Source organism: Sorghum bicolor, chromosome 4 (genome assembly GCF_000003195.3).
Source record: "Sorghum bicolor cultivar BTx623 chromosome 4, Sorghum_bicolor_NCBIv3, whole genome shotgun sequence".
Taxonomy (NCBI): domain Eukaryota; kingdom Viridiplantae; phylum Streptophyta; class Magnoliopsida; order Poales; family Poaceae; genus Sorghum; species Sorghum bicolor.
The window spans coordinates 57,118,328-57,139,575 of NC_012873.2; the positions used below are offsets into that span (position 1 = coordinate 57,118,328).

Consider the following 21,248-nt stretch of genomic DNA (forward strand, 5'->3'; position numbering starts at 1 on the left):
TCTACCTGTTCATCCGTTGGTTAGGCCAAATCGAGATTTAGGTGATCGTTAGTTCTTCCAGAAGTATTTTTCTTTTTGGAGAAGTTCACAATACCTCTTTATGGTTAGCTTTCTAGATTTCATTTACTAACCTTGTTCTGGAGCATAATAAGGTACTGTAAATTCTCAAATAGTTCCCCAATCCCCACATTGATCAAGTCCACGACATGGCAGCAACAAAACCTCAGCTCCAAAGAGATCACCCCGTGTGCTGCATCTGTTTTTTCAAGTAATTAGCCGGCAACACAACAGGTAATTTCTTCAATTCCATATCCATCATAAAAGCATGAGCATCACTAAGGAGAGTTTCAGGAATTGTCAAATCATTATTAGAGTTCACAAGCTCATACCATGTAGCATAACATTATTACATAGCTTTTGTCAAAGTTCGACCAACACAGACAGATGACAGAGACATACAGAAATCTATAGACCATAGCTGGAGAGTTCATCAGCTTTTATTATTACAGAAATCTGTGACCATAGCTGGAGAGTTCAGTTTTTATTATTATATTGACCTTATATGACCGAAATCCTACTCCTGAGATGCCACCTTGGAGAGCAGGAATTTATAGCGGTTCAGAACAGATTTCAGGTATTTCATCTCCCTGCCATAGACTTCATAGTGCTTTGCACCAAATATGGTGGCCTCAACTTCCATCAGCATCTCCAACACAGCTTCTACACTGATACGTTTTCCATCGGCCATTCTCACACTTCTCGCGCCTGGAACGGTTTTGGTGCATGGACATATGGAAACAGGTTGAACAGGCTTCAAGAATGCTGGATCCAGAATACCCTGTACAAGTGGTAGAAATCAGTAAGCTGGTCACCAACACAATGATAATATTGTTTAGCTGAAAATGGGTCCATTTTTAATGATGTCAGCAGGAGAGATCCCTATCAATTTCTCTTATAGAAGTACATACAAACAGAAGTGTAATACTGTAATGTACATAGGTGCAACCCCAAAAGAAAATCCTAGCTATTGAAACTAAATAAAAAGATTTAAACCAATTCTCCAGCAACAACTTAACAGATGGTTTAGCTCTTTGAAAATGGGTCCATATAGAGAACCAAAAAGTTCAAATACGAAGAAAGAAATACTAGTGAAATTAATAATCCTATATAATGTGTGTCTCAGCAGAAGAAAGAACGGTATTTATGAAATTTTGCCCACATTTCAGCCTCATACTGAATGCTATGAATGAATGCATACAAATCTGTTAGTGAACTGTTTTTTCCCATTTACAATGACTACCATTAGGGAAAGTTAACTACATTGCTCAGCACTCTATATCTGACAGTTACAGATGTAACTTTTCTGTTATCGGAATTCTTAAGAATAGGCATTATCAAGATAATATTGCCATCTCTAGTACCACAAAGCACATGGGATGGCAAGTATATTTCCATCTTCATCCCTTCCAACAGGACAGCATGAAGCAAATGAAAGTTTTCAAATTTAGAGTTCAGTAAACTTTAAGTCCCAGATTCCAAGTTTTAGGAGTTTCACCTTGGCTTCACAAAGGTTGTTCAACTTTCAAGTAATCATAAGAAAGTTTGAAAAATATGCAGGTTTTCCTTCTTAATGCAATGATATGCAGCTCTCCTGCGTATTCTACAAAAATAATCAGGTTTTAGAAAGGTCCAACCTAAAAAAAGTCATGAAATTTCCGTAAGAACTTGGAAATTTTTTGCACAGCAAGTTTGACCACTTCATTATTGTCATCATCACCTATCCTACACATGCCTATTTATGAGTGATGCTACCATTTATGCTCTTTGGCAGTTTGGCCACTAGCCCAATATAGGCCCAATGCAATTTCAGCTGAGATGACTCGAACCACTACGCCTGTGATTCTACGACAGATGTAATAGCAAGAAGGGACCAACAAAGAAAGGTATGTTATTAACAAAAAAGTATGGTGATGAATTTTTTTTCTCGAACACAGATAGTTGTGTATCTTTTTTTTGTATTATATAAAGAAGAGAAGAGGAAGAACCAGTTCCTTACAAGCAACCACTCCGACTCACCTAGAAGCAGAGGGGTTGCAATACAGTTCACAACCAAACACAATCACCTGAGAATTAAATAGAACAACTCGATAAAAACAATATATTATGTTCGAGTATATTTGGTAGTTAGGTATATTGTAATCCTGTATTGCCAGATGTATCAATAAAGCATATTGTACTCCTTTTTTTTGCAAATTGCACAAGTATAGACGTGGTCGCTCAATACGCACGCACACTCTATGAACACACATATGGCGGGAATGTGGCCTACCACTGAAAGCACAACGGCCATTCAATCCTAGAATAAATGCAGGAAAATAGGAGCACCCATGCCAAGTCAAAGGCTTGAACCCGGGTGGCAGGTTCCACCACAAGGAACCTGACAAACTGAGCTAGGTTCAGTTCAAGGGCTTGATGCAATACATCCATGCATTATAACTAATCCTTCCTACATTCATGGTATCACGAGTTTATGCTCTATTCATTAACCCTAAGGCTTGTGCTGCCGCCACCGCTACGCCGCCCTGGTAGAGCGATCTCTGCAAGGGCAATGCCCTCATAGGAAGGTATTGGCTACAGATTGATTGATCTCCCGCCTAACGCCATCAAGTAGTAGCAGATCGGAGGAGCGGTACTTAATATAGGTGCCGCCAGGCCATCGCACCACCCTGTCGGACTGCCATCCCACCCTATGTTCTTCTACGTCCTCTGCTCCTCCCCTCTCTCCCTCTATATGGCTCAATTTTCTGCCCACCAGGCACCTCCCCACTCACTGTCGCCGCTGCTCTTAGCACGCGAGTGCAACTGTGAAAGAGAAACACCAATACAGTGGAGGTGAGGACACCGCTCTATGGGCGGCGCTAGGCTGCGAGATGCCTGGCTACCGGCCATCCTCCATCCCCTTCTCTGTTTCCTTCATTGACCACGAGTTCACCATGGTAGAAGAAAGAGAGAAGGGGGGTTGGGACATCTGGCTATGGGTACCCGAAGGTCTACACGGAGATGTCCTCTACTGTTGCTGTTGTCTTTATTTTTCCTGATGAAAGATCAAGATTATGTGTACTTGTGTGCCTTTGTTGATGATTTGGACTTGTGCTTCCTACACGGCTTCAACCACGTCCACTTTGACCTTGGCTACTTCAGTAACAAAATAGGCTATCATCCTCATGAGCTACTTATCGGTTTCTACTCAGTCACAGTATTTGCTGATATCGCTACAACTGTGGTGTGATGTTAGTCTTGGGCTTCTTCTCCAGTCTGACAATCTGTGATATTGCAGGTATGACCATAGACTTTCAGACTAAACCACCCCACGACAACCTAGGCTTAATTCTTGAAGCTTACAGGCACCAACCAGTTCCCAAAGCTTCAGCTCCTCCTTGAAAAAGCGTTGTGCATTCTGGAGGGACAGTAGGGCGTCATCAAACACACATTTGTTCCTTTGGAGTCACAAACTCCCATAATCACAGCGCTTTTAAACCTCATCCTTTGAGGTTTGTCGATTATGTGGCTTGCTTTCCTCCCCTCTGCAAAGCTTTGCTCATCCTGTCTTGGTGCAATTCGACCAATCAAGCTGGTGCTAACAGGTTATGCCACAACTGTCTAGCAAACACACAAGTAGATAGGATATGTTGGGCAGTATCATCCTCTTGGTCTCGCAACACACGATGATCAGGATGCGGGAGACCTCTGCTTGCTAAAATTTGCCATCCAACACTTGTTTCTAATAGCTAACCATAGGAACATTTTACATTCGGGGTGGATCCCAAGATTTTACATCTAGTGGTGGAAAATCATAAGCGTCAAAGCCCTACTTTAGGATAATGGTGATTAATAACAATATTATAGATGTGAATGATATGTGTGCTCGTATAAAAGGTGAGTCTCATTGATAGTAGAGTTGGGAGGAAACAGAAAGTAAGCAACAAAAGTCCATGAAGACCTATTGTTTGGCTTTAGTGACCACATGTGAAGCAAATAGTTAGGAATATATTTTTATTTTTCCATCAAACATGTAGAACTGTGTGCCATTGTAGATAAAGATAGACATGGTCCGGGTACAAGCTCGTGCGTGTGGTTTTTTTTGGGTTGGGGTTGGGGGCTGTGTAAGATGTGATCTGCTGCCGCCCTCCACTTCTCTCCTTGCTGTAGCAAAGACTTGTGGGTCAGCATGTGATGGTCCATCTCTTGTGCTATAGCTAGTAAGGCAATAGGCTATCTAAGTACTATAGTTAGTAGAAGTACATCAACCATGGTAGTGGACTAATCCAAGGCTTGTACTAGTAGTACTAGGAGTAGGTAGTTGGTGTACTTAGTACTCACCATACCTTAAGTGTACCTGGTAGAGGTACATGTAGTTGTATATATACTACCTCAATGAAATTGGAAAAGGCAGTTCAGTTTGCCACATTTAGAGGTTTAGTTTCAGCCAACGCTGAAACAGCATGTGTGTGTGTGCTCAGCTCAGGGGGGTTTTCTTCTACCTCCAGCTGGTCTGGGTGAGTGAAGGTAGCTTAGCAGCTTACCTGAACTTTGTTTGTAGGGGCCAACAGGTGGTATCAGAGCCGTACACTTTCGTCATCGCTGCATTTGACCACCGGCGATGGCTCGAGATGACGACTCGATGGAGAAAGGCACATGCACCAGCATGGAGGCTGAGCCTGAGTCTCCACTGAGGGAGGTTGTCCTGCGCACGGTGCGGGAAGTCAGTGGCAACACTTGGCCACAGCTGACCCGCACCAACTACGGCGAGTGGGAGGTGACCATGAAGGTCAAACTCTGGGTGCGGAAGCTCTAGACGGCGATCAAGAAGGGCACTGACGTCGAGGACGATGACGTCTCTGTGATGGAGGTGCTGCTGTCGTCCACGCCGTAGGAGTACCACCAGATGCTGGGCGAGAAGAACGCCAAGGACACCTGGGATGCGCTCGCATCCATGCGCATTGGCTCAGCTCGAGCCAAGAAGGTGAGGTGCAGAAGCTGCACTACGACTTTGACGACATGAAGTTTCATCCAAGCGAGGTGGTGGACTTCGTGCTGTGCCTGCAGTCCCTCGTTGGCCAGCTTGCGGTGTTCGGCAAGGTCATGGAGGAGAAGGTCGTCTCCAAGTTTCTACGCATCGTTCCACCCAAATACACCCAGATTGCTCTCTCAATTGAGACAATGCTAGACATGGAGACCCTCACGATCCAGGATCTTACCAAGCGGTTGTGGGCAGTCGATGAGCGCATGAGCTGACGACGGAGGAGAAGAAGGATGGCGGCAAGCTGTTGCTGACCAATTGGATTGCGTAGATGAAGAAGCAGCGGTCTAGGGAAGCATTGTTTTTGAGGCGTCGCGTAATCGTCGCCTAAGCGACAAGGCATGCTACGGGTGCTGGGCATCGGGGTCCCACGACCTCCGACGGTATGGCGTCCGCCTCACTCGGTTAGGCGTCGACTAGGCAAGAAATGGAGTCCGCCGGACGCCTAGAGCCTTGCCGCAGACACCAAATGCGAACTCACGGAGGAAAAGCAAAAAAATCACGGTGGCCCTATGGGAATCGACCATGCCTCCGCGCCAAAAGCAAAAGGGCAGGAATCAACCACGCCTACACTGCTCTTGGCGCGCGAAATCTCCCACTCAGGCTTTTACTGTGAGTGCGGGCGAGGGAGAGGAAGAGAGAAGGGGGTGGGACTGGGTGGACATCGAGCTCTGCTTGGCTGCTCCTCTGCTTGAGTCCGTCGGCCGGTCGCCCCTATCACGTAGCCACACCTGCTTCTCCGCTCGGCCTTTTGCACTTTCCGTGGAGCAGCTCCTGCATCTCCACTTGGGTAGTCTTCTATTGATGTCTGCCTTCTCGAGTCCCTGCCACTACTGGCCATCTGCACCTACCGCCAGCTACCACCGGCCATCTGCTGTGCAGCTTCGAGTGGCCATCACCGTCCGCAGGTCTGCCCGTTTCAAGTCACCATCTCCTTCCGTAGGTCTGTCCGCTTTAAGTTTGTCCATCCACTTCGAGTCTGTCCGCACCTATACGTCCCCTGCCTCATCTCGTGCTTTGGCTCACCAAATCTGTCGTTTTTCACATTTGTTTGCTCCGCCTTTGCTCATATAGGTGCGTGTACTCTGCTCTTCCTTTTTCTGTCGCATACCCACATACGGAGTATACTAGTGCTTGGGCTGTTATCTTCTTTGACTATTACATATAACACAAAGCAGATCTTTCTTTGATTAGTATAATATCTGTCTTCTTTAATCTTTACACTTTTACAGTACACAAAGTAGAAGTTTTTCTTCCTTTAATTAGTATAATACTTACTGATTAGTACTCTTAGCTCTACTAGTATGTGTTGGCCTAAAGAATTGGGAATAAACAAGGCATGTATGTGCTACACTAGTATCTATAATTCTAACTTATGTAACACTTCCATGGCGCCTAAAAGGTGCATATGGCATCGCCTAGGCATCCGCCATAAGCGCCTAGGCGTTGTGAAGGGGGTCTGGCGCCGTGCCTCGCCATAACGCCTCAAAAACAATGCGGGGAAGGCTCCACCTTTGGCCGCAAAAGCAGCGACAAGCGCCGTGGCAAGGCATTGCAGGACAAGAGGGAGAAGGTTGACCCGAATGCCTACCGGCGGTGCGGGAAGACCGGGCACTAGGCGAAGGAGTGCCTACACCTGGCTTAGGCAGACAACGATGATGAGCACATGCTCCTCATGGTGTCGTTCTGCGCCCTCCACGACATTGAGGCAGAGGAGAAAACAAAGGAGGCAAGGAAGGTGGAGTGGAGCGCTTCGACGACCGTCGACCTCGACGAACCGTGGGCTCAGGTCCACCTCAGAGCAATGGGCGGCGAGCAGGAACAGAGGTGATACCTCGACTTCGGAGCCAGCAACCATATGACTGGCTCCAAGGCGGCATTCCCCGAGCTTGATAGCGACGTCACCGGCTCGGTCAAGTTCGGCGATGGCTCAAGGACATGTATTACATCTTCCGGTGCTAGAGTGGTGAGCATTGCGCGCTCAAGGACATGTATTACATCCTGGAGCTGCACTCGAGCATCGTCAGCCTCGGGCAGCTAGACGAGCGCAGCAGTGAGGTGCTGATCAAGGACCGCGCCCTCAACATCAGGGATCGAGAGCGACGACTTCTCGCTAAGGTGAATCGGTCCCGAAGGTCAGTTGTATCTGCTTGATCTAAAGGTGGAGCAGCCAGTGTGCTTAGCGGCGCAGCACATGGAGCCATGGTTATGGCATGCCTGATTCGGGCACCTTAGCTACGACATGCTCAGGCAAATGGAGAAGATGGTGCGCGGTCTACCCCACATCAAGCACACCGACGAGCTGTGCGACAGCTGGTTGGCGGGAAAGCAGAGGAGGTTCCCGTTCCCTAAGGCAGCAAAGTATCACATGGTGAAGGCACTTGAGCTAGTCCATGAGGACCTTTGCGGGCCAATTACGCAGGCAACGCACGGGGGAAGGCGCTACTTCATCTTGCTCGTCGACGATCACAGTCGATACATGTGGCTACAGCTCCTGACGAGCAAGGATCAAGCAGCGGAGGCGATCAAGCGCTTCAAGACATGAGTGGAGGTGGAGTCCAGGAAGCGGTTGCATGTGCTCAGGACGGATCGCGGTGAAGAATTCACCTCTGTGGATTTTGATGCCTACTGCACAGAGAAGGGGGTGGTGCCCACCACACTACGCCATACTCACCATAGCACAACGGCATGGTGGAGCGGTGGAATCAAACCATCATCGGCATGGCCCGCTTGATGATGAAGGCGAAGCAGATGCATGGTGGTGTTCATACTCAACCGCTCGCCCATCAAGGCCCTAGAGGGGCAGACGCCTTACGAGGCTTGGCACCGACACAAGCTGAACATCATGTTCTTGCGCACATTTGGGTGCGTCGGCCACGTGAAGAACACCAAGCCATTCCTCGACAAGCTAGAGGATAGGAGCACTCCCATGGTGTTCCTAGGCTATGAGGATGGAAGCAAGGCCTACCGGCTCTACGACCCAGAAGGAGGCAAGGTGGTGGTGTCTCGGTACATGGTGTTCGACAAAGCAACAACATGGAAGTGGGATGAACTAGCAACGGGGAAAGCACGCAGTGTCTGTGACATCTTCACCGTTGAGACCTGGTGACCCATGGCATAGGTGACGCTAGAGTGGAGCCAGTGCCCAGTGGTAAGAGAGCCAGAGGGGATGGAGCCATCTAGCTTGGCCACATCTTGAGGCGGTAGGCAATCTCCACCAATAGCGGCGCATTCACCTCCACAACCGTCCCCCGTCTTAGCATCCTTTGTCTTGGCGGGGGGGGGCAGGGGACACCTTCATCGGGCACAATGATCGAGTTCGCGACGCCTCCAAGCAATGTCATTGATTTCGTTAATGCTTTCCATGATGGCAAGGAGGTGTGTTTCCGCCGCATGTACAATATCATCGTTGAAGCAGAGGTGCCAGGTGTGGCGAGCCGCTGCTCGATGATCCAGAGCTATTGCTCATGAGCGCAGAGGAGCTGGCGACGTTCGGTGGAAAAGGACACAAGCTGGTGGAAAGAAATGCTCGATGAGATACGGTCCATCGAGGAGAACCGCACTTGGGAGCTCGTCGATCCGCCGGGCCAATTGGCCTCAAATGGGTCTACAAGGTAAAAAGGGACGAGCACGGCGCCATCGTCAAACACAATGCGTAGCTCGTCGCCTATGGATTTGTGTAGCAGGAGGGGATCGATTTCGAGGTGCTCGCCCCAGTAGCGCGGATGGAGTCTATCCGGCTCGTGCTAGCGCTGGCGACAACAAAGGACTCATGAAATCATCCTTCCTCAACAGCGAGCTCATGGAGACTGTCTTCATCAAGCAAGTGTTGGGCTTTGTCGTGAAAGGGGCAGAGCACAAGGTGCTCAGGTTGCACAAGGCCCTTTACGGGCTCAGGCAGACACCGAGAGCATGGAACACCAAGCTTGACGCCACCATGGGCGAGCTCGGGTTCGTGCACTGCGCAACAGAGCACGTGCTCTACATGTGACGATGGGGGAAGGAGGAGCTCATCATCAACGTGTACGTGGATGACCTGATTGTCATGGGGACATGGGTGCAGGACATCAGTGCGTTCAAGTTTGAGATGGTGGCACAATTCAAAATGAGCGATCTCAGCGTGCTCTCCTACTACCTCGGCATCGAGGTGAAGCAGGGTAAGGACTCCATCACACTAGGGCAACGAACCTACGCTGCTAGAGTGTGGAGGCATGGAAGATTGCAAGCTATCTGCAACTCCAATGGAGAAGAGGATCAAGCTCTCGAAGCAGAGCACAACGGCAAAGGTGGACGCGACACGCTACTGAAGTATCGTCGACGGGCTGCGGTGGCTCACTCACACCCTACCGGACAGTGCATTCGTGGTCAGGTACGTGAGTCACTTCTTGGAGGATCCTCGGGAGGACCATTGGATGGCAGTGAAGCGGCTGCTATGCTACATCAAGGGCACGCTTGATCAGGTGATTGTTTTCCCCAAAAGCGGCAGGCTGCAGCTGATGGTTTTCAGTGAAGCTCCGACCAAATCCGGTGAAGGTGAGCCAGGGCTCATAGCTTTTAGCGATGCGGACAGGGCGGGCGACATTGACGAGGGGCAGAGCACCTCTGGCGTGCTCATCTTCCTCGGGTCTGCGCCAATCACCTTGCAGTCGCTGAAGCAGAAGATGGTGGCGCTGTCAACATGCGAAGCAAAGTATGTTGCCTCGGCCACAGCGGCATGCCAAGTTGTGTGGCTGCGCCGGCTGCTGGGGGAGTTGACTGGCAAGAAGGTTTGCCCGCCAATGTTGATGGTGGACAAGTCAGCCATCGCCCTCACCAAAACCCTATCCTCCATGGCCGAAGCAAGCACATCAAATTCCACTTCCTTAGGGATTGCATCAACGGAGGACAGGTTGTCATCGAGTTCGTCGAGACCAGCATGTAGCTCGCTGACATCCTCACCAAGTCCCTTGGGTGCCTCAGGTTCTTGGAGCTAAGGAAGATGATCAGCATGGATAAGGTCAAGGGTTAGCAGCAGGATTAGGGGAAGAATTGTAAGACTTTTGGGTCAGCATGTGTTGTCTATCTGTTGTGCTGTAGCTAGTAAGGCAATAGGCCATCTAAGTACTATAGTTGGTAGAGGTACATCAGCCATGGTAGTGGGTTGATCCAAGGCTTGTACTAGTAGTACTAGGAGTAGGTAGTTGGTGTACTCAGTACTCACCATACCTTAAGTGTGCCTGGTAGAGGTACATGTAGTTGTATATATACTACCTCAATGAAATTGGAAAAGGCAGTTCAGTTTGCCACATTTAGAGGTTTAGTTTCAGCCAACGCTGAAACAGAGAGAGAGAGAGAGAGAGAGAGAGAGAGAGAGAGAGAGAGTGTGTGTGTGTGTGTGTGTGTGTGTGTGTGTGCGCGCGTGCTGAGCTCGGGGGGGCTTCTTCTACCTCCAGCTAGTGTGGGTGAGTGAGGTAGCTTAGCAGCTTAGCTGAACTTTGTTTGTAGGGGCCAACAGGCTGGCACATGGGAATAGATAGGTTCTGTTTTTTAGTTGGCAGTAGTATAAAGAGTGCTTTGGTTGCAGTACTGATTCGGTCTTGCGCTAGGAACCTTACTAGCACAATTCTAGCTCCGTTTGACCAAAGCACCACACAAGACATTGAAGAAACAAATCCTGACCAAAAAGAGGGAAAATAAAGCCACGAAAAAAGGACTGAATTGGTCTTGTATAATAGATTTAACTTTGGTCAAATGAAATTTGAACACAAGTGTAGAGCTGAAACTTCCCCAAGATCTTCGAAATCAGAGTGTGGAGCAAAAGGTTACAACTGTTTTACTTATTACAACTTCTGTGATCAGGTGGGTGGGACAGTGGGTTCGGCAGATGGTCTGTTACACTGGATAAATTAGCACACATATTTTGAAGGATCCAAATCACCAGATGGTCCAATACTCTTAAGTCTGTAACAACAAACTTTATCTATTCTTAGAGAAGTGTACTAAATGGATAGTCTGATGCAAAGAGTTTCAGCATGTTATCACAATGGCTACTTTTGAAGGTTAAAGCTATAATATACCCCTATACACTGCCATTGAGGACGTTTCGGACCATCGGAATGTAGAAGCACTTGGATTTTGATGGTTGATTGAAGATCACGGCAATTAGCACAATATTAAGGATGTGCTAGTTTAAGCCTAGTGTACATCTAGCTTAGTGTTTGTACAAGAATGGTCTTAAGGAGAAAGTCTCCGATCGATGGTGCTGTGTTACTGCTTCGAGCTGCGCTGCAGATGATGGTGATGCCACGACAATGGCCTACGCTGAGGATCACTGCAACTAAGGACGACTAGGAAGACGAAGGCAACAAAGGTGCTCAGCTAGAGGAGTGCTATAGCTGGCATGCCTTTCTTTCTAGGTTAGGCGGAGCGGGAGGAGCTAAGCGAAACGAAAACATGGTTGTCTTCCTTCCAATGGTGTTTGTACATATTCTACAATAGTTTCTTGGTCGTTTGGCTTGGCAGAATTTGGGTTGTGCGGGTATGTCCCTCCAATGGTTGGCAGTAATAGGCAGGTTAAGTCGAACATCTGAGTCAGGTGCTATCTTCTTTTTCTCTAGACTGTAGCCTTGGTTTTCTACTGATCCTGGTCCATTCATGCATTTTTTGTAAACGATTTCCATTCGTTAATGCAAATGGGGACTATCCCGCATCAGAAAAAAAATATTTAAGCATGGTCAAGGACCTACACTTGTTGCACCTGGAAGTTATATCACAATGGTGACCCTTATAATTGAAAGAGTTCGCCATAATTCTGCTGAATAAGCTAGTAACAGGAACCATCTTTCTAGAATGCAAAAGTGAAAGTACTATAAATCATTTTCCTGCTATTGGTGTCAAACCAATATTGCAATCATTTCAATTAAAAAGAATACTCAGATCATAAATTTTCGTGCTATTGGTGTCAAACCAGCTTTACAATTTCACAAATGCAAGCTATATTGTGACCTTGACTTTGGAAACCTAAAACAATAGCAAATTTACTGAGTGCAATATTTAATCCACCAGAAATCCAAAAATCTTGGTCTTGTCTACTCATTTTCATTTGTTTTCTTGATTCACCACTAATTCCTAAACTCCATTGATTATCTTCAAAATACGTAGGTTGCGTGCAAGACAAATTTGGAGAAAACACTGATGTAATTTTCTTATGCATACATACATGCATAATTGAGACTTCTTTAAACCAATTTTCAATTAAAAAAATAAAGAACACTTGTAAACAAAAGATGAGAGTTTTACCTGCAGACGATTGAGAACCCTACTATACTTCCCAAAAAGCAAAGGATGCTCTGCCGAAAGAAGCACTTCAAATATTCTAGAAATGCACCAGACACCAAAGCTAATAAGGAGAGTAGGTAGCCACATACATCCATCTCCACAACCAAGGGTTGAGGTGCACAGGTTGAATATTTTACCATTAGGATCAACTACTGCATTTGGACAGAATACCCCGCTTGGATGTATGTCTCCAAATATGACCATTTCAGCAGCCAAGCCTACTAGCTTCTCATCAAACCCACCTCTGTCATCAATCAGCCAATCAGCTTTCTTAATATGTGATATATTCAGAATACAAGCCCGAAAAGAAGTCAAGAGTAGCCCTTTCAATTCATTGTAGGAGAAATAGACATTTGTCTTGGAAGCCTGTTGAGCTACTTGTTGTGATGGACATTTTTGAACCAAAACTTCCATTTTGTTCAGCTCCTCCAATGGACTTCCCATGCCAATGGGAACTTCATATTGTACTTGATCATTTTCCATAGAAAAATATGATACTTCCTCATCCTTCAATAGACTAGGATCCTCCGTGAGGAACGAGTCCATGATGCGCTTTCTGAACGCCACAACAGCAGACAATGTGAAATTTTCATGTTCAGGGCACATGTTATTACCTCCAGGCAGTACATCAAAATAGCATGGGCAGCTTTTGATCTCCTCAACATCCAGCCCAATAAGAAGGTCCAACCTTATGGCATTACCTTTTTCTGTTAATTTACCATGCAGGTCAAACAAATTGCCCCAGAAGTCATCAAGAATGTCAGCAAACTGGTGGTGTGAAGGAAAAACCACTCGAACTTTTGGTATCATGCGACTAGCATATTCATTACGAAATCTCAGAGTGTCATTTATCTCTTTACGTCTTATGGATATCAATTCAGCAACTTGTTGACTTAAGGCAGTAGAAACAGCATCCCTTACAACTTCTCCATTAGCAAAACCTTCAACAGCAAGATAATTTATCATGGCAAGCATATTCTTGACTGAATGGGACTCAGAAGCTGAAGCTTGTGTATCAGGAAGAATGAGATCCCTTGCATTATGTTCATGCTCAGAGAGGAAAACTGAATCATGGCATGAAACTGAATCAGTAGTGTCAACATGAAAGGCCTCAGAAACAAGGGTTTCTTTACCAACAGTTTGACCCAAATGATCCTTAGATTTCCTGGACAAGGGTGTCTCTCCGATGTCAAATGTTTCATCCTGCTGATCGAAGACCATGACTTGCTCTTGTAAAGTAGTTTCACATTCAGAGGCCAGAACTAGGTCATGCCCAATTCCCACCATTTTGATAGTATCTTCTAATTCTCCAAGTAAATGATCTGTTAAGGGGTTCCTTTTGTTGCCAACTTTGTAATCATGACCATTTTCCAACAAGACCTGTGAGCATATTTTCTCATCTACTGAAGTTCTTGCAGGCCACAATAGATTGAATGCCAGATATATTGAAAAGTCAAAGCACAGCAGAACAAACAACACAAGAAATAAGTCTGGGAGTCTCATGAGCTCAGCAAACTTGCAGTCCCTCTTAGTTACCAGTGCCCCAATGATTGCAGCATTCATGGCAACTGATATAGCCATGGTAGTCAAGATAAGGATCCTCATAAACAGGAAACACTTTGAGGTACCCATGAGAGACTGCAAGAATAGTGCACAAAGTGAGTTTTATGAGGGTGGCAACAGTGCTACAACGAGGGAATGAATGAAGAGAAGCAATATGTATATCTCCTCAGAGCCTATGTGGTGCAGAAATGACAATGCTGGAATTGTTTTGTAAGTTCAGAACAATGAACCAGTGGGTGCTACCTCGGTGATAGGCCAAGATAAAGCTGGTCGTAAGTACTGCAGACAGGCTGGAATGGAGAAAGCTACACTTTCCAATAGATCTGCAAAGTAGCAATACACAGGTTATTTCATATAAATGTACTGGAATCAAACATGTTGCATCTCAAAACACAGTATGACTATAGCGGTATTTAAAAATTCAACCCTGGATAATAGCCTCCCAAGGCACTATGATTAATAAGAAGCCTCAACCACATGGCCAAGAAAAAGCCCTAACCCGCGGTTTCACCATATAGGGCCGCACCTTGGCCAACCACAACATTCTGAGTTGGTGATGACTGCAAATACCCTTTGTTAGGAGGGGCCCAAAGCCCCAAACCAACCACAAGTGCCATAGGCCAGCGCCCAGACACTGTTTCTTGGTTGCCAGTGAGGGGATCGCTACACTATCTACAAGAGTGTTGGCACTGTAGTAGTATTTACATAATCTCAGCCAGAAAATCAGAGCAAATATAACCCTAATATGAATAGACTAGCCTTCTGTGAATATTGTTGGCAAGTGAACACTCATTATGACATATATGCCACCCATGATGTTCCAGTAAGCATGTATACACCTAGTTCACTTGGTAGTTTGACATCTGAATTTTCTGACACCCCAAACTGAAGAACAAGACATGTTCCCCCTCCCCAGCTCCATGGCCCCCTAACTCTTAAGGACACTGTCCTCGTCGGCAACAAGGGGTACTAGTGACATCTTGCCCCTAACCCTCACACCAACTTTGGTTACAACCTCAGAAATTCTCCAATTGACACCGCAAACTGAAGAACATGGCACGTTTTCCCCTAAACCCTCCCCCCTGTGCCAACCGCCATGGCCCCCAACTCTTAAGGAAACTGTCCTCACAGGCAACAAGGGGCACTGGCAACATCTTGTCCCTGACTACCACACCAACTTTGTCCACAACCTCTAAAATTCTCCTCTAACACCACAAACTGAAGAAAACAAGGCATGTTGTCCCTAACCCTCACACCAACTTTGGCTACAACCTCCGAAATCCTCCACTTAACACCGCAAACTGAAGAACAAGGCATGTTGTCCCCTACCCCAACCCCCAGCGCACGCCGACTGCTATGGCCCCCAACTCTTAAGGAAACCGTGTCCTCAAGGGCAACAAGGGGCACTGGCGACATCTTGCCCCTAACCATCATACCACCAACTTTGGCTACAACCTCAGAAGTTATCATCTAACACAGCAAACTGAAGACGAAGACATGTCTCCCCCTACCCCCCCCCCCACATGTGCGGACCGCCACGGCCCCCAACTCTGAAGGACGGCATCCTCGCCGGCAACAAAGTGGGTACTAGTGGCATCTTGCCCCTCTCACACCAACTTTGGCTACAACCTCCGAAATTTTCCCCTGACACCGCAAATTGAAGAACAACATGCCTCCCCCTACCTCCCCCCCCCACACACACATGTTTCGACCGCCATGGCCCCCCAATTCTTAAGGACACCGTCCTCGCCGATAACAAGGGGGTACCGGCGACATCTTGCCCCTAACCCTAACACCAACTTTGGCTACAACCTCCAAAATTCTCCCCTGATGAACTAGCCCCATGACAGGTGTGCAAGAAATTTAGATCACATCAGATCCAATAACACATGGGAAAAAATTGGTAGCTTTTTAGAAAGATGCCATGAAAAACAGATCTTGTTTTCGATTGGAATCAATAGGGATTCAACCTGCTTTGTACAAATCAAATATGGGGAGAAGTTTACCTGCCAAATCCAAAACCTTCTTGGGCTCAGGCTAAAGGAGTGCTAGAAGCTCCTCGATTCCGCCCCCTTTTCTTCAATGGTATATGAGGTAGTATGCCACAGCCGTCGCCAGTGAGTATAAAGGGGAATTTTCCTTTGGAGTAAAACCTTTCCCCATATAAATCCATCGGCAACCACCATATTTTTTGCAGAAAAGCCCAACAATTTACGGAAATGATATACAACTAACATACACGCTTATAAAACTTAAATATATAATCCCACATGAAAATGAACTCGAAACGTATTTTCCACATACCTTACAGCTCTTAGCAAAATGATTGCAACTAAATCAAAATGGATACTGCACTTTCAATGACCTATCCAATTTTTCCCCTGAACAAAGAGCTGGATATGAATACCATTGGATCAAAAACAAAATTTAGATGGTATGAATTCAAGAAATTTAGATGGCAAGGTCAGCCAAAACTGACACTTGGGGAAGCAGTAAAGGGGGACTTAAAGGAATGAAATTTATCCCAATATAACTGATGTTAGCAAAAAAGTGCATGGAGATTAGTAATCCATGTGCCAAAACTATGGCCTATGATATTGATATTTCATTTACTATTATTTTCTACTAGAATACAAATACTATTTTGATTTCCATATGTAATTATCTTGTTTCTAGCTCCTGTTAGTGTTCATCTTTAGCCTATGTATTGCTTGGGACAAAAGGTTTTCTTGTTGCTATTGTCATCGTCGTCTTGAATATGAATATCAAAGGAAAGTGAGTCGAATGCACGATCTAATCTATATATAGTCAGTTTTACACACAACCAAAAAGGACTATGTAACAAGTGGCACAGAACATTAGGATGCAAGTTTAGATTTGTTAACAAGGTTTTAGCTTTTGGATCTATATGTTTTAGAATTTAAATTACTAAATGATGTATTTTTGGTGTGGCAGTTTTTTTCCTTCTTTTAACAAGGATGTACAGGGGACACTTCCTAAATCTCAGCTACATGATATTGGAACCAAAAGAAGAATGTTCCAGGATACATGGAAGAAAAAGGTATAAAAAAAATGGCACAGAACATCCAAGAAGGCAAATTCAAAAAGGCTTTATCGATCAATCTAACACCTGTATTTGTTGTCAGCTTGCCAGATTCAAATGGGTCAAAAAGAAAATAAATAAAAGATAATACTCACAAAAATGAAGAGTTAGTTTTTCTCTAGTATCATTTGGTAGCTAAGAAAGTACTATATGTATGAGGTGTTAAGCAGGCAGAGTGTTAAACGAAACTCCATGTTTATAGATCATGGTATTGCACATTACAACAGTGTACGGCCTTTCACAAGATAGCATCCACCATGCAACATTGAACCTTTCATTTGTCAGCATGCCTATTTTGCAAGATTATATATAGTATTTCTATCTCCCATCCATTCCAAAATAAATGATAGAATAACAGACCTTCTGTATGTAATGTCCTTTGGAGTTAATTGTAAATGTCAAAGAGCCACACATACAGCCAATGAATATTGTTTCATAAAAGAAAAGGGAAACATCAACTACTAGCAAGTAGTACCTAATGTCAGTTAGCTATAGTGTTTGAGAGAGGTAGAACAAAAAAGAGTAACATCTGAAGAAACCCATGAGGGTAACTCATTTATGCAGAGAAAAACAAACACTACCGTGGCCATATGTGTTAAGAAATATACTTCTAAACTTATGGATCACTATGCAAAGGTGAATTTTGTTTCAGAAAAGATTGTGTAACATATACCTATAGGGACTGATGTCAAATAACCAGATTGCTTACATTAGTTGTTTATCTACTCAGTACATCCCTTCCCAGAAAAAAGAGAAAATTGGTGCTGTAGCACCAAAAGATCATGAGATCTAGAAAATTCCACCGAAGAACTCGGTTACCTGAAATACCACACAAAGATTCGAAGTTAACTCGATGTAGTATTCTGCTATGTTTTGGCAGAAGCGACTTGAAAAAAGAAACAAAAAAACACCCAGACCGTAACGCGAGGTCGCGCGACGCAGGGAACACGGGTCGCTGGCGTGGTGGCGTGCGGTCTCGCAGCTGCCTGCATTGTGGGGGCGCGCAGAAGGAGGAGAACGAGGCGCGGCTGCTGAGCAGCCAGGATGGACGCGGACATGGACGACCTAGTAGAAGTCTCATGCCCACTGAGGATTTTGACGATTTGGGGATAACTGGAATTTCTCACTAGAACGGGGTGCGGCTTTGGCCTGTCTTAGTTTAGTTCCAATTTTTTACAAAAGACATTATAGCACTTTCATTTGTATTTAACAAATATTATTCAATCATGGACTAATTAGAATTAAAAAATTCGTCTCATAAATTACATGTAAATTATGCAATTAGTATTATTTTTACCTATATTTAATGCTCCATGCATGCCCATAAAATTCAATGTGATGGTAAATTTGAAATTTTTTGCAAATTTTTTTGGAAAATAAACAAGGCCTTTGTCTGCTGTGCCTGCACAGAGATCTTTGTATTTTTGTTTGCCAAAATATGGTATTTGTCAACTCCTAAATGAGTATGAGGGGAAAAAATCCTCTTGAACAGTTTTCTATATTTTTATCCTAACTTTTGTTTTTTTCCTCAGCATTTTTTTTTCTATGACCCGGTCTCATGTTTTGTATCAAGAACACGTTTAAGTTCTTTCACCAGATCTTTCTCTCTTGTGTTTTTCTCACCTCGAACCATATTTTTCTTCGTGCTAACTAGACCGGCTGAGAAACTCCAGATGCATGTTCCTAGACTGTGTGCTCAGAATAAATTTTTGCGAAGTTGGGAAAGGTGGGGAGAGAAAATGCTAAACTATTAGATATGGTTTTTTCTTATTTTGCCAAAAAGGTTAAAAATAGAAAAGCCTGATGACAAATTATTAGACATGCTCGCCAGTGTAGGATTCGGTTTGTGCAGTAAATAACATTGCCTTCTGTGTATATATGAAGCGACCCGGTTATTATTATATACTAATCATGGTCATGGTTATCGTTGAGTAAAAGGTAAATCATCAGAAACAAAAGATACGAGATTGAAGTACTTTCAGCCATGACTTATTAGTCAAATAAACAGACTGTGAATTTGTTGGATGTTATCTAAACACTGTCACCAGGAAATCAAAACTAACTCTGAAAGATGTAGATGATAAATTAGAGAGCCTGGAGAGGGAAAAGAACAAGACATCCGAGCAGATCTGCAGAAGAGGTGGTAACATGTACATATGTTTTGTGCAGTCTTGGACTTATGTATGAAAAAATCGTCGTTTGTTAATATTTAATTTTTATACTTTTAGAACCTATATTTGTGAAATTGCTTGGCTTGTAAAAAAAACATGATGCCGTGCAATCGTGCATACCTAGAATGGCGCGAGACTTTGCCGCGCAGTGCCCATATTAAGTTATACAGACTTTATTTCATTAGAGTAATAATGATTGTACGTAGGCAGAGATGCACGCTTTTTTTAAGGCCTTGTTTAGTTATAGAAAAAATTTGCCTTTGGATGCTATAACGTTTTTTGTTTGTATTTAGTAATTACTATCCAATTATAAACTAACTAGGGTTAAAAGATTCAACTAACTAGGGTTAAAAGATTCGTCTCACAAATTACAAACAAATTATACAATTAGTTACTTATTTTATCTATATTTAATGTTTCATGCATACATTTAAAAATTTGATGTAACAGCAAATCTTAAAAATGTTTGGACATGAACAAGTCCTCAGTAACGCAGGTAAGACAAATCCGTGGCTTCGTTATGGTTTTCACATAGGTGTCATGGTTTGCGACCTGTTGTTATGAAAGGTACTATTTAAGTAAGATATTATTTTGGGCACTGAAATGGAACTATCACATTTTTGGAGTTATATTTATTGTGGAGAAAGAAGGGGTAAAACTATTTATTAAGGAGGGAGGAGCATAAGTAGGCAAAAACTATTTTCGACATGGAATCATGAAATTTGGGAAACCATTGACGTGATGGTATTTTCCTTAATGAAGTAGGGGTAATATTAAATATGACATGTTATTGTACAACTAGCAAGAAAAGGCATAGAAGAATGATGGTACGATATTTTTTAGCAAAACTTGGGGGAGGGGGGTTCAAAAAAAAATGACCTAGACTGCGGGTTGATTTAAGAAAACTCAAGGAGTTTTGTGAAAAAATATATATGAACTGTCTTGGACTGCGGGTTGGTTTCTATTAAATAGAATGACCTTTATGCAAAATTATCAGGGTTCGATGACCGAGCGGCACGCGAGCCACACTTCCTACATGTGGTTTGATACGTGAATAGTATTAAGAGATAGTCACACTCCCTACACGTGGTTTGGTGTGTAAATATTATTAAGAGATATGTACTATGAAAGAAATAAAAAATAAAACTGCTTCATATGCTTGACAAATATATTTTCTATAAACAAATATGGTCATTTTTAGTTAATCGACAATGAGGGATGACTATTAAAAGACTTATGCGCACACAAAGAAAGTATAGATAAGAAAATGCATTAGCTCATGGTTAAAATATTTTATCTAAGGTAATACCCTCTCAGTTCCTATAAGTCATTCCAACTTTCTTACAAAGTTAAAATATCTTAACTTTGTTAGAGTCAAAGTGGTCTCCTGTTGCTGGCTTTCGTACGGCCATTGTCTCGGTGGCTTGTGACGATAGTCAAATATATAAATATGTTAAACCTATGGATTAATGGTCTGAGAGTCTGTATTAGGGGCTCGGGAGCTACACCCATCAGGTGCACTCACACGCACCCTCTAACTAACAAGGGATAACACGATAGGCCACAGAGGGCCCAATCCTATCAAAAACACCTTGTGCCAAGGGAATGAGTCGAGGAAGCCCCCCATTATGGCCACCTTCACCTGGGAACTCAGGAGCTTGGCATGGCCAAGGAGGACCCGACCTAGGGGAGTAGTTGTCGGATGAGCACCACGATAGTTTCCCCGACCTTGGCTCGGGGAAGGCCCTGGCCAACCAACTCCATGAATATGCTCTATAATTTGTTAGGTGCATAGGTCCTAAAAGACACCACAGCAAGAGAGCGCCACGCTATGCCAAGCGCTCATTTGCTTTCCACTACCACAAGGCAACAGGCTGCACTTGACAGTCAACGCTAGGTAGTGGCAGCAACGACAAGGGGTGGTTGTGGTGTTTTTTGACCTAGCTACAAGACAATGGAGGATTGGCAGTGCCATGGAGAAGAAGACCAAAGCCCAGGGCAAGAAAACCTAGGA

At 44.4% G+C, this 21,248-nt stretch overlaps 1 protein-coding gene across 1 annotated transcript; it reads right to left on the minus strand.

The window, feature by feature from the left end:
* On the minus strand, positions 346-16,092 carry LOC8074775. The gene is made up of 4 exons (XM_021460341.1): positions 15,967-16,092; positions 14,204-14,283; positions 12,359-14,035; positions 346-838 (listed from the first exon to the last, which is right to left on the minus strand). The coding sequence occupies exons 3-4, from the start codon at positions 14,027-14,029 to the stop codon at positions 575-577; spliced, it is 1,935 nt and encodes a 644-aa protein (XP_021316016.1). The 5' UTR covers positions 14,030-14,035; positions 14,204-14,283; positions 15,967-16,092; the 3' UTR covers positions 346-574.

Coding starts and splice junctions, on each gene's coding strand:
- LOC8074775 (XM_021460341.1), bottom strand. CDS start 14,029: ATGGGTACCTCAAAGTGTTTCCTGTTTATGAGGATCCTTATCTTGACT. Junction 839..12,358: donor GGGTTCTCAATCGTCTGCAG/GTAAAACTCTCA, acceptor CCACTTGTACAG/GGTATTCTGGATCCAGCATT.